This window comes from Plectrocnemia conspersa, unplaced genomic scaffold, assembly GCF_051122295.1.
Source record: "Plectrocnemia conspersa isolate PC_06_02 unplaced genomic scaffold, ASM5112229v1 ptg000001l, whole genome shotgun sequence".
Taxonomy (NCBI): domain Eukaryota; kingdom Metazoa; phylum Arthropoda; class Insecta; order Trichoptera; family Polycentropodidae; genus Plectrocnemia; species Plectrocnemia conspersa.
In genome coordinates, this window is record NW_028277165.1 from 13,079,592 (window position 1) to 13,094,888 (window position 15,297).

The 15,297-nt window shown below is 28.0% G+C and overlaps 2 protein-coding genes across 3 annotated transcripts in view; one reads left to right on the plus strand and one right to left on the minus strand.

Moving 5' to 3' along the window:
* Window positions 1–15,297, minus strand: part of LKRSDH (lysine ketoglutarate reductase/saccharopine dehydrogenase) — a 77,671-nt gene that overhangs the window by 36,108 nt on the left and 26,266 nt on the right. For both annotated transcript variants that reach the window (XM_088190638.1, XM_088190644.1), the window contains exons 10-11: window positions 13,112–13,234; window positions 8,375–8,546 (exon numbers count right to left, since the gene is read on the minus strand). In XM_088190638.1, coding sequence (XP_088046764.1) covers window positions 8,375–8,546; window positions 13,112–13,234 — 295 coding nt within the window. The remainder of the gene's footprint in view (window positions 1–8,374; window positions 8,547–13,111; window positions 13,235–15,297) is intronic.
* LOC148238901 (ethanolaminephosphotransferase 1) overlaps window positions 1–15,297 on the plus strand; it is a 54,425-nt gene that overhangs the window by 5,260 nt on the left and 33,868 nt on the right. The gene's annotated exons all lie outside the window — the stretch shown is intronic.

Here is a 15,297-nt window from a genome sequence, read left to right on the forward strand (position 1 = left end):
AGAACGTCTTTTAGGCGTATCCTTAAATGATACTTAATCTTGATAAATGACTCCAAAATCGTTTATCAAGTGTATTAAAAGCCGGGACTTGTGAATTGCGGGCATTTTCGCCACAACCATTAGCATTCTAATATTTTATTCGGATCTAGTGTATGAGGAAATCGATTTCGAGCTGAAGATAACAAAACTCAAAAGGATGTCTCTGTAATCGTTTTTAAATACGTTTGTAACTTTACGTATTCCTTGCAATTTGATATAAGAAATTATGTAAATATATTTCCTAGATGTTTTTGTATATATGTACATATACATTGTAGCGATACATAAACCATATAATTTATAACTATTTGTCATTTTATTTATTGCAAAAAAGAAATTGTGTAGGTATATTATAATATTCGAATATTATAAAAAAAAATACGAAATCGAATATTGAAAATAATGGCAATAGAACTCCTAAATACCTCGATTTTAGCTGGTAAAAATATAAAATATGCCACCTTCTTACAAAATGGTGGCCAATCAAAAACTAAAAAAATCATGACATCGTTGAAAAAAATATAACAGTAAAGTGTACACATATGCACAATGTGAAAAAGTATGCCCACTATTTTAAACCTTACGAGCCAATTTTTAACTGTAGTAATCATAACGTAAAATAAACTATTTTGTATGGCATTTTTAATCATTGAACGAACCTTGCATATTCAGTTTGAGTACAACGGTGAAAAATTGAGTGCTTCCAACTTAACAAAACATAATTTTTGTTCTCACTGTCTTAGTATATTTTTTTAATATTTTTTTTACTAAATAATACAGTTTGAAATAAGGCAAAAAAATTAACTCACGACTGCGCTTGACAACGACACCTTTAAGACTGAATAGCGTTGCAAATGAATCCATTAAAAGAAATATATTTTAAATGCTCACTTTTACTGCAACGATTATCCATAAATAATAAGTTACGCCATTTAATTTGCTATAAACAGTATATTTTTCTATATTTTAATAAACTCAAAAACATTTGCTTTTGAATTTGCAATAGTTAAAGCTGTAAGATTTGCTCGAGGCCAAAGCAAAAGCCTTATGTTTTCCCCTTTGAAAGTTGTCCGGTAAACTTTTCAATTAGCCGGCTCGGATGAAGGGCATTTCTACCGGGAAATGACTGGCCGCCTTCTTGAATAACTTATGGTCCAATGTGCCCACAAGATAAAAGGTCTTTTCCCATATGGCGTTTCACTAGGAGAAATGTCAAACATAAGCTTTTATACAATAGTGAACACTTGTATGACTCGCGGATATATGATCAGTGCATATCTTAAAATTATCTATTAAAATTCTAATATATAAATATCAAATGTAAATTATTTTAATATCAGAATATCAATAAATGAAAAAAATATGGACCTATTAGATGATCATTCTCACGCAAAGAAGTATTGTAGAAACAGAACGAATAAGAAATATTTGTAGAGCAACAATGAATATTAGATATACACTAATTTTAATAATGTTTAATAACAAGTTTATGGAGAGGGTAAAATATCAAGCAAAGTTTCAGTTTTGAAGTTTTGTATTATTGTTGAAACTTAAAGCCTCAAATTTCATATTTTAGCTTGCATATGCATATGTGCCATAAATATAATAATATATAAATATGAGCCATAAAGAAAGAAAAAATTGGCCAAGACAATATATTTCTAGTTTCTCATGATCCCATTTTTATATAAGGTTAGCTCTTCTATTTATTATAAAATCTTGTCTATACCTATTGAGATAATTAAGATTATAAGTCTTTTTTTGCCGAAATATAAAATATGTTATCATATATAAATTTTACATATTTTAATCAATATTATTTTAGAGCCCCTTCGTTCTGGACTGTATATACTATTTACTAGAAATTGAACCAAAATAGCGTAATCTGGAAGGGGCTGAGTACTAGATTATTTCAATACCTACCCCTACGTGTTGATTGTTGGCTCGTTGTTAATCATTAAAATAATGCTAATCTTGTTGAAACACAAGATTAACAATAATTTTAATTAAACGTGCAATATTAATAAAAGGTTCTAAAATGTTTGTATGAACTCAACAATGTCTCAGTAATTATTTAATTATTAAATTAATTTTAGTATAATAAAATAATACCTAATAAATTTCTAAAGTATATAAAATATAAAATAACTACCCATTGCTGTTTCACAATATCAGGTGGATATTGAAAATTTACAAAATTTAAAAGGCAAATAAATTACTCACATGAAATGCGTGATTTTAGCCACGTCTCAACACTTCGATATTGATGCTTTATTTACTCATTATAAATCTTTATTGCAACCTGCAGTCGTTAACCTAATGCTCTATCGCGGACTAAGCACAATCAGCAACTACTAAGTTAGTTGTAAGACAGCAGACTGAAATCAAAACTGTAAATCAATGCCGTTATTTTATTAATTATTAACTATTATTACAGTTTACAATCAAAAGATGTCACTAAAACGGCTTTGTTAGATTTTTTAAACTATATACCAATATTTTTTGTGAGTTTACGAAAATCTAGGAATAGCTAATCTGTCATGATCGATCATAATTAAAATTATATCGTCTTCATGTTTGACTCGACAATCCAAAATGTGTCTTTGCCTTCTCCAAGAACTTTATATTATAATTTATAATTTATATTTTAATTTATAACGATACGATACGATATAAATTGAAAAGCACTAGGGTTCATATGGGATTCAAACCCGTGTATTATAGGTATTAGTCGCCGACTTATTAGTCGTGCTGGTTATAATGTTTAGACCCATAAGTTTAGTTGGTAATGAAACCTGTCTTAATGGTCAGAAACAGGTATTTGTTGCGTTCGTTCTTAATATTTCCAACTCCTTATGTGTAGTAATAAGTGACTATTAAACAGTTTATTTTGTTCACATTTTATTAATCTAAATTAAAACAGGAAATACATACAAGAGAGGCACATTGTAATTTTTGTTTCCTAAAGATACTTGGGATGATATTTGAAGAAAAGTTTTATCTCAAAATCTATGCAAAAATATACTCAAACCAAAAACAACCATTTCTAATATTAAAATATAATAAAATCGATATATTATATAATAAAAATATACCTCGTATAATAGAATATCAGATTTGATGATTTTTAACCCTCGTACGACGCGGAGATTTCTCTCAGTCGTTGGATTGGTATAATTTCGTCGTTTCAAAAGAAACTTTACCCAAAGCCACGATTTTGATTTCCGCTCCTCTCTAAAATCTAGTTTCTTTGACAAACATGAAGACGGACATTTGAAACGCTCCATGTATGATATCCAGTCTCCATCGCATTGGTTCCATGACTAGATTTAATAAAATGCGAAAATATAGTTTATTAAACTTTATCCATAAAATGAATATAGTTTAAGTAATATGATACAAAACTGCTTACACGTTTACGTTATATATTTATAATTATTTTTTTAGCACACCGATTAAGTAAAAACTATATGTTTTAAATATTATTATTTACTAATACCCAGAATATTTGCAATTGTGACATTCTCTATTTGTGGCAAATAGAGAATGTCACAATTGCAACATTTGTAGATAATACAGCAATCCTGGCAGTAAGGAAAGAATTTAAAAAAAAAATCAACAAGCCGCTAATAAGATCACCAATCGGAGCAAAATATATAAAATAAAGTTTAATGAATTAAAATCGGTACATATCAACTTCACTTTAAAAAATATACACTATCCTACTTGTAAATACAGCTACCTTGGCATGACTTTGGACACCAAATTACGGTGGAATAAACTTGAAATAAAATATAGAAAACTATATTGGCTTCTAATAAGAAACTCTATAAACTATCAATATATATTAAAATTAGATTATACAATCAAATTCCAATATAATACAGTTTAGGGCTACAGCATACAACTCTGGGGATGTGACAAACAATGCCATATAAAAATGTTACGAATCAATGTGAATGCTCGCGATGGAGATATACAACGTGACCTGGGTGTCGAAGATGTTTTACTGCTAAACACGAGCACTTCAACATCAAAGCAACAAACTCCTTAATGTAGAGAACTTGAATAGACGGCTAAAGAGGACTAAGCTATTTGAACTAATCTAGTTATCATTACTAGAATTAATTTACTATTAGTGATTGCGTAGTGTAAAATAAAAAACTTTGTGACAGCAATAGGTGAACATAGTGTTTAAAACATAAATAATTAAATATAGAGTATAATTAATTGTTTATCATAAAACCAGTTTTAATGATTAAAAAATGTTGGATGTCAGCTCGAGATGGTTTACAAAGTTAAATCTGGCGTTTTTGATTTTAAGGATGAGCCTTGAAGTAAACCAAATAACTTAGGATAAGAAATAGTTTTACGAGCTGAAATTAAAGTATATCCAACGGTAATTAATGAAAAATAAATACTAAGATTGAGTATTACCAAAAGATGTTAAAAAAATTAGCTGAAAAAGGGGTGTTTTGCTTCCCCGTATTTCCTTGCAGCTAAATTATCAAATAATGAAGATAAGTATTAATTGAAATGGTAACTTATACTACTTTAAAAAGCAGAATTCTAAGGTAAACTATACAATAAGTTTTGAACATACATTGGCAGGGAATGTGAGCAGCTTTCTTTAACAACAGAAACTTAAGCATGGCGCTTAAGTTTCTGTTGTTATTTTCAAGTACAGAGCTGGTGAAGAGAGCTTTATATTACAACTTTATTAAAAACAAATATCGTAAGAAACTAAATGCAATAATTGAGTAAGAAAATGTGCCTTAAAATAATCACAAGAATTGAACTGAATACTTGTTTAAGCCATAAAACAAATATTTTAATTATATTTTTTGTAATCTGTAATGTTTATGATAATTAAGCTTATAATTTTCTCTTTGATATAAATGTAAATATGAACTCTCTTAAAGCAATTATCATAACAATGGTGGGACAAGACCTTGTCTATTATTCACAGTTACTGTTATATATTCACATTGTGTTCTATAATTAATAGTACAATAGGGGTAGATTTTTGGTCACATCTCTCTTATACCCATATATTTTTTAACTTATTATGTGCAATGTAAATTGCGACTGAGTTATCGCGTTTCTTTACTACGCCTTATATTATTTTCCCAATAATATGTTTAATCATAATCACGTTTGAGGCATAAGCCAATCGCAGAATTTCATATTCCATTACATGACTTGGCTTATTTCTCCGTGCCACTATTCAATTATAAGTTTATTTTGGGCCTCGAAAGGAAACTCTCGTTCACTTTTACGGTCATTACCGTAGCTCCGCAGAATTACAGCCATATCAATTCCGCATCCAAGTTTCGCCGCGAGTTATAGAAAACATTTGATACGGTTGCGAACTTTTCGCATGCCATATACGGACGCGTGTAATGAGAAAAACTTTCCGAGAGCTTTTGTCGCCCAACTGCGTACACATTTAGTTACGGTACGTGACGGTTTGTCCTTAAGAATGTATTCGAAATTTTCGCACGTACTCTCTATTATACCAATGGAATTGAAGCCAAACGACTGCGACTATGTTCAGATGCTAATTATAAATGCGTGACAATGTCGTGGTAAACGATCAGATAATATACCTGACCGAACTTCATAATTGAAGTAACTGTCGAAATAAGCTAGAGATGTCTGCAATTCAAAGGTGCTGATGTTCTTTAACGTCTTAAATTATTGTGAGAGCAAGAACATAGTATTTCAAACATGTTTTTAGACTCCTAATTATATTTATTTTTAAGAATTATCAATAACAGGATGGTTTTAAAAATGTATGATGTAAATTTAAATAATGAAAGTTTGGTATTTTTTAACAAACATTACGTCATTTTTTATATAATATTTTTGTTTTAAAACTTCTATTATGTTAGCCAGCCGTCGACTTTGTCTAAATAATCAGTTTAACCCGAGTCTTTGAGACTACGCCACACAGTACTGCGAAAAGAATAAAGACATATTTTATTATAGTGCATAATATAGGTCAATTATAAAAATACTGTTACTGGAACAAGTTAAGTTATTGGTAAAAATATGTTTAATATGTTACTACAAAATTGAAAAATTTGATTGAGTTCATTCTATCTTTTTTCACATATATGTGACGCAAAGCTACATTCTTATTTTTCTGTAAGAATTATTTTAGCATGAAAATTTAAAGCAATAATATCGCGTACTTTTTTAATATTTTTCTTATCATTTATTTTTTTTTTTCGTATATTTCAATCTCTATTGCAATAATCCTTTGTTATGTTGAATTAATTTTCTATTGTATAAAGGTGAAAATAATCAGTTATATTGCATATATGTATAATACACATAATATGTATACGTATAGTTGTATACTCACTTTAGTGTACATATAATACATAAGTGAAACCATCGCCACGAGCTTTGAAATTAGATTCCTGATTGGTTAACAAATTTTAATTAAACCACAAATTAATTGGAGATTTGCTTACTATCACGATATATATATATTTATATGACAATTAATTTTGACCTCAAAGTGGCTTCAATCATAATATACACATTTGCTAATTATGATAACGAAACCAATAAATCTAAATTCTTCGGAAATAATAAAATTTTATGTTAACGGTTATGTCGAGGCAAATCTCGCATCGATACAATTATATTCCCCGGTTGAAACTAATCATCAGATCAACTATGCCTTACTAGATACGACCTTAATGTGTTGCAAAATTTATAGGTGTGTGTATACGATAAGGTGTTAATACTCGAACGCGCAAACAGCGCGCAAGTCAAGCGCGATACTCGCAATTGAAGCATACCTTTCGCACTAGAGTATAACATACAATTTGGTAACGAACAACCATAGTTTCCCAAGCTTTTAAACATCAAATTATATATTAGTCTAGAATCAAACATGTCATACTTATATGAATTTAATAAAATGAAGAAAAAAAACATTTATTGCACATGGAGGACGGTCGTACACAAAAAAACGGCATTTAAGTCTATTGTTATTATTTGCCATCAATGATTTATGATCGTTAGTCTTGACCGCTTTTTATCCATCGGTTGATGGTTAGCTCTTTAACGAGAGATGCAATGCAATTTTGATATCAATTACACAGAATAAATTATTTGATTAGGTGATTAATATTTATTATCGGTTTAGAAGTACCAAAAAATATTTATTCTTTACTTTTTCAAATATGAAATGAGCAAATTCTGCTTGTACAATTAGGTGATTCATAAATAAAAGATTATACAATTATCATTCCAACCTGAAAAGTTGAAAATCCGAGAGAGTTGACAATGTTCGGCACTTCATAAAGTTTCTGTTAATTCTTTGACTCCTAGTAGAAACATATTCTTTTTGTCAACAATATGGGACGGGTGAGCCGTTTTACGTGTTTTTACGATAGGCAAATTCATATATTAAAATTATCGCACGCTTACGAACAAAAGGCAAGACAAGAGTGATTCTGAAATATTTTTTGCCATCTCAAAGTGATGTATAAAATGGACTATCAGAAATTTTGCATCAAATTTTTCAACAGTTTATACTAATTGAGAGGAGAGAGAATGTTATATTTTTAGAAAAAAAATTTTTTTGAATCTTTAAAATAAAAAAAAAAAAATATAAATGTTTCTTTTATCCTGCATTGAAAAAACGAACTTTGGGATTACTCAATAGTATTAAATAAAAAATAATAATTTATTTAAAATTTGAAAAGTTTTGAAACCTCCTTTGGCATCTATAACAAGCGTGTCAAACGGACAAATTCTCGCAATAGCACCTGTGTGCCTCGTTGATACTACTACTCTAATTTATTATTTTTAATTAAAATTCGAGTATGTATTTGCTAGCTTAAATTTTAAACACTTATAAGACGCATTTCATCAATAAAGGTGTATATATTTTTAAAACCTCAAAAAGAATGAACTTAGTATATTATTTTATTTTGTTAATAATATATACTCATACACGATTTTAGATCATTTATATATATTTTTAAATATCCTTTTAATAATTAAACATGAATAGCAAATTGCATCAATATTCCACTACACCACGTACACTTACTTGTCTATCGATTAGTAACCGTGTTATAAGTTAGTGTCTCTTCATGGTAATGATTCATTCGTGTATATATCCGGAAATAAATCTTGCGATATTAATACGTACATGGAACACTTATAGAACAGGTGTATGGATGTAATTAATTTTACTAGTCCAACTTTAATAATTTCGTTTATAAGCGATTATTTATTAAATTATTATACCTAATAGTGATGTAGTATGTTACGAGTGCTATGCTCTATAAAATTAGTAATAACTTACTCCGTGCACCGACGGGTTGAGTTCGTGATCCTCCAGAGGTTTAGTAGCGTCTGACTTCATTATGTCTAGGGCGTAAGGAAGAAGTAGATCGCCGAAGAAGTCTGTGGCTTCGCGAGGAAGTTGGGTCGGCATGTTGTCTATGGAGCACACTAACACGCCGGGACCTTTGAAACTGTAACAAGATAATCGTTAGCTTAGTTAGTTGCAAATTAAAATTATATGCACATATACTTTTCCATGAGTGTGAATAATAATAATAAATTGATTACTTATATCAAAATTAGCATTTAATAAAGAAAATATGAATAACCAATTATTATCCTCCAAAAAATATTCAATACCTAATATGTACGACATAGCTCGATTTTAATTAATCATCACGGTATTTATCTGTGAGATTAGGAAAATCAAGAAAATCTATGATGATTTATCAGAATTAAATTTATATAATAATCATTTATACCGACCTCCAAGACAATAAAAATGTAAAAAGCACTAAGTAACTGACTTATACGATATATTAAGCTAGTTAAAGTGATCGTTGCTAAAATATAATTATGGATTTTTAAAATAAAAAATATAAACCTACATTAAAGATCATTTTTTTCCAATTCAATCATTAATGTTACCATATTGATGTATAGTCTATTGATCATTTATAGTTTATAATTTATTTGTAATATATAATTAAATTTTACTAATAAATATTTATATTTATACAACATTATTGCTGAATGAAGATAAATATTTACAGCATATTTTTATTTGGTTAATTCATTGGTAATCATCTAACCTTAACTTAACGTGATTATTATATTATTAATATTATACAAACTATAAAGTTGTGAAAAAACAGTATTACTTTTTAACGAAGCTATTAAAAGTATATTTTAATGAAGGGCGTTTAGTTTTCATTCATTATATTTAATTTTTCAATGGTTTCAGTCAAATAATTAATTATTAACGTCTCACCTAGCAACTTAAGAGCAAACAAATTGCTTCAAAATTATTCAACTATAAATTCGGCTTTATTCTCGCATCTGTAACTAAAGCATAAATAAAATCACATAATTTGGCACATCTAATTTTCTCCACCGCTGACAAATCACCCAAAGTTCTTTAACTTCGCGCGATAAGACTTCGCATGCGCGCAAAACTTCGGTTAAAATTTTAACTGGTTATTTTTTTTCTCTCTCTCCCTATCCGCAATTTGATATATCACTCTCAAGCGAAACTCGCATCTGGCGTTGGACTATTGCCACAGACGTCTGAAACTTTTATCGGGGTCGGCACACTCCTTTGATCGCATATGTGTGAAACATTAAAGGTGAAAGGGAAAAATCCCCGTCCTTTGTCGCTAACATCGTAAACAGATTACGTCCTGAATTTATAAATTCCCGGATGATCAAACTGGTAGTCAACTTGTTGCTCGGTTGACGAATTACTCCCTGGTTAGTCGTACGTCATCGTGAATGGTTGCCAATTACGTTATTCGTGAGACATTTTTCTGAACGGCTTGAGAACAAAGAAACGCATGAACTATGAGCTATGATAGATCATTAATTACATTGCATACAAATTTAGAGATAGAACATCTTTATTAAGAATTGATTATTTTATCGGATACATTATAATTGTAGAAACAACATAAAATAATTTAAAATTTATATTTCTAATATATCAACGCAGACCCAACTTTTACCAATACTTAATACAAACAGCTTACAGTACAGCTAATAAATAATATAATAATTCAGTATATACATATTGTACAATGCAATAAGATATTTGTTTATTAAATTTTACGAACACAAATTCCCTCCCTTATCTATTACTCGATTTTCACGTCGCGAACAAAAGATTTTCCGAGCTTTTTTATTTCTAACCCCAAGATAAAGCTCGCATCCTCGAGTCGAAAGAACAAGAGAAAAACAAATCATGATTTATGTACGATCTTATGACATTGATTGCACGGCCGATACTCTCCTTTTACTCTCTTGCCTCAACAAATCAAATTAACTGCCGTTATTGAAAGTGCTCCTCGTTCTGCAAAATTTATCGCCGACATCTCGTTATATCGTTCGCACTCAAATATAATAAATACTAGTGGCGTTTTGGGGCAAAACCCCAATCTAGACTGTCTTTTTATTGTTTACCTGCATAAAATTGCACAAACATAACTAAAATTAAAATGTTATTTTAAATTTCAGCTTGATATAAAATTTTAAATGTGTCAATGACTCTATAAATACATTGATGACAATCGATACTACCTAAAAATATGGTCCTCTATGAATTATTTTTTCTATCACAGAACGAAAACATAGAAGTCTCTTAATAATATATATCAGAAGTTTTTTTTTTAAATCGAACGATTTCGTTGAGTTGATATTCAAAGAATTTTTGATGTTATGAAACTCGGGAGTTTTTACCTAAACTTTTAGCTATTTCACATTTTAATCCATAAACTTACAATTAAAAATATTTTTACAAAAAATTTATATTAAGCTGCAATAAAATATATTATACAAAATAATATCTTAGATGGGTAAAAATATAAATTTATGTTAGCGAATTTCACACAAAAACAGTTTATCATTGATACTTGAGAAAAAAATTAAGCTGTTTTTGTGCCGATTGTTTTGATTTTATGTCATCAAATGTATAAAATAATAGCTATTAAACGATTTTATTTATTATACATATATAGCAGTAACAGTATCTAAAAAGCATTTTGGGCCACTTTGTATCGAAAGAGATTGATCGACGAAAGAATACCTTAAACCAGAAAATTATGAGGCGGATAAAAAAAGATGACTTGCGACATTTACAATACCTATTTTAATAAATCTATTATAAGAATAATAAATTCTTGGAATAAATTACCGAGGCAGTGCCTAAACGACTATTTGTTAAACAGAAAAATGTTTGAATGCACCTTTTTCCCTCGGAGGAAATACTAACTCTAAGTGATTTATTGCTCTCCCGCAAAACCTATTGACAAGACTTTAAATCACAATTTTCCTATTTGCGTTTTTACTGTGTTTGTTTTAGTAAATTTATATTAATAAGATAGATTAAATACACCATAAGCAATATTTATATATTCTTGTTAATATTATTGTAATAATATTATCAACAACATAAGCTTTCAGTTACAGATATATTCTAAGATGAAGTATTCTATTAACTTATCCCACGTTTGTGCCGTTGACGGTTAACGGAAATTTATTCTAAGATTTTATTTCTTTGTGTATTTTACGAAAGAAAATGCAGCATTTCTGATCTTTAATAAGCAAATAAAAAGTAAGTGCCAAGTCGTGTACAACTTTCAATATTATTTTTATATCAATATATTCCGAAAAATTCAGAAAATAATAATACCAATTTTTGCCAAGGTTGTGTTAGACATGTACATATACATATTGTATATAACACAACCCTAGCAATAAATTTGTAATATTTTTAAAATAAATATTTAAATACTTGACTTATGATCATATATATAAATTAAAATATACAAAATTATGGTAAATCATTTTAATAATCAATGTACCATGTCTAGGTTTTCTCGCTATGTACTTAATTATTAAAATATAAATAATAATATTAAATATAAAAGTATATGACTACTACTTTGTTAAATGAGGAGTACCTGTATATAATATATTTATCGATGTGTATTAAAAATGATCTTTTTAAAAGGTTAGTTTTATGATCTCGCTTTTATTTTTTTAATAATAATATTATTTGTAACGCAGAATATATATGTAAGGACATTAAAACGACATAATAAAATAAATTAAGTTTATAGTTGAACGAAGTAAGGCTTTTTTGGGTATTTGTTTTAACGGTGCTTTATAGTTCATGGACTTGCTTAAAATGTTTGGTTTTCCAATAAATCGACAAAGTTTTAAGCTTTTAAATCTGTGACGCTTTAATACAACATATTATTCTCTTAAGTCCATTGAGCCTTTATATTGCGAGTATTACTATATGAGAAATACAAAATCAAGGCATTATTTTTAAAATTTGTAAGAAATATAATTAAATTAATACTTTATGTACTTTGGTAGACTATTACTGATGCTTGAATATTTTTTTGTTATTTTTGTTAGAAAGAACTACCTTATGAAAGCCTTTCTTGTTAGAAAAAACTACTTTTAAAAAAAATTGCACCAAGATATGTTCTATCAAAACAATACTTTCTGAATTCTCGTAATAAATGTTTAGAGATAACTCAAAAACTAAAAAATATTAGATCATTATTGTTATAGATAACAGGACAAATATATTATTTTATTTAAGAAATTTATACGACAGAAGTTTTAATTTATATTACCCAATATTTTTACAAAAAAGCGAGTTACTGTGCTAACATTAACGAGTTACTATTGTCATAATCATTATAACCCACTTGTTCCTATTATTGCAAATATCGCTTTTAACGAATACAGTTTTTTCAAGAAAAATCATTTCTCCTTTACTATTTAGAGCATAATCCTAGTGTTTGGTACCTACTTATAAGATTTAATTGAAGATTATTTAAACACTACTTATTGCTTTATATATACCTAAATATTATTATACAAAATTGAAATAAGAAGAATACTGGGAATGCGATTAATATAATATTAAACGCGTTTTATATAAACAAAATTTCTTTCGTACGTACCTCGCTATCTTTACAAAACGCTATAAATATTTGAAGTTGCTTTTACAAATAAAAATTAATACCTCTTTGTGTCTTTGTTCCTGTTTGCGTCGTAGAGACAAAACGGAGTGTCTATTGTTGTGCATTCATTCATAAACTCGATCGAGCCCCCTGGATCCGCTGAAATATCACATATCGCCAACATTCTGCAAATAAAAAATAAAAAAAATGGTATAAAATAAGCAATCAATTGACTGTGATCATTTTTTTATTATAGTATATACATATATTATATCTCGATTGTTTTATATTTTTTATTTTACAAAGTAGTAAGTAAATGTGATATCCCTGATTCTAAATCTTTTTTAAATCATATTGTAATTATAGTTAAAAAAAACTGACAACAATATAATATATAAATACAGAAATACATATATAAAATCTCAGTTTTAATATATCCTCTAAAAACACATTTTTAAATAAATATGTTAGGTAACGAATTGTCTTTTAATTAACGACTTTATATTACGTAATTTCTACGCCATTTTGAATTACTTTAAAAGTTCGAGGGTTCTTGAAATTTAATTAATGACGACGATCGAAAATTGTACTTTAAAGTAAAGCCTTTGATCTACAATGTAATAATAATGTATATACTAAGTTATAAATAGATTTAATCTAATAAATAAAACTACTTTTGATAATAACCTAATAAAAAGACTCATTTACATTATATGAAAAATAAATCTATGATTAAACAATCAATGTGAAAATTTATATGCGGTGATACAAATAATAATTTAATAATAGCTTAGTTACCGCAGTAATGCTTTCTAATAAACATTAATTTTAAATTAAGTTAGAGATTATCTATTACATATAAATACAATAAAATCAGGAATGTAAAATTGATGAATATTGAAAGCTAAATTTATTATCTACGTTAATCCAAAATCAGATGAATTTCAAGAAAATAATACAACCAGATAATTAAAACAACCAATTATATTTTACTTTCGTTATGATACTGCCTGAGAATTCACCGGAAAATTTCATTACCTGTAAATCGATAAAATTTTAAGTAAATATAGATTTACCGGTAATTTTAGAGGTATAACTGTTTTTTTTGTTACTACAGTATAAAACAACTTAATTATAAATAGCACGTATATTTAAAAAATATATATACATATCTTTTATTACACAAAACAAATTTAAGTTATTATCATAAATGGAATAAAAGTGAACCTTTAAATTACATAACATTTTTAACACATCATTATTTAACCCCTAAATGCATGATTTTTTCAAATTCAAAAATAAAAAAAAAATTATACTAAAATTAGGCTAAAAATGACGGCAAAAATATTTAGGCTTATTTGCGGATTATATTTATTAAAAAAAATACTTGTCGTAAATATGCAATATCATGCAGAACGCGACCAAATATATTTTAATTAAAAACATATACAAGTGAAAATTCTTAAAGCAATTTTTCTTATTATTAAAACATAAGACCACAACACAGTTTTCACACATTGGTTATGAAACTCCATTGCATTTTGGTATTTTGCATCTGTTCCTCTTGGTCAATATGCGCCAGTGTCTACAACTGCATATTTTGTTTATTTTATGCAACTATTACAAAAAATTGAAATCAAAAATAAATAAACAATGATAGACTAACCATTTTGGAGTATATTGATTAATTTTATTTCATTTTAAATCCACTAGCACCAATGAAAACAAATGTTGAAATTCCCAAAAATGTGACACACCTGCACCCAACGAGCATTATCACGCGTACAGAGACATCTATCGGAATAATTTTAAAACACAATGGCTTGGCGTTTGTTACACATATGTAACACTATGCAATAGAGTTCCTTTATTGAACGAAGACTGAGTTATAAGCGCTTAAATAAACTGTAGCAGATTTGCAATACATTTAAGGGTTAAACTGAGTCAATAAAAAATTAGTGCAGATCATTCCCTTTGCAGATAAATCTCTCTATATGTTTCCCTATTTGTATTGGTTGAATTTATTTGAGGTTTAGTTAGATAAAAATAAATTGCACTTTTAAATGTGTAAATCGAGGTATATAACAAATTTTGTAATAAAATGATCGAATAATATTTAAGTATTATACTTTTAACGTTTCTTTAAATTATAAAGTAAGCGATAAAAATTTTTAGCGACACACGAGCACTCCAAAATGCAACTCAACAAGGAGAGGTGTAAAATGCCTGCGTTCAAATTATAAATAAA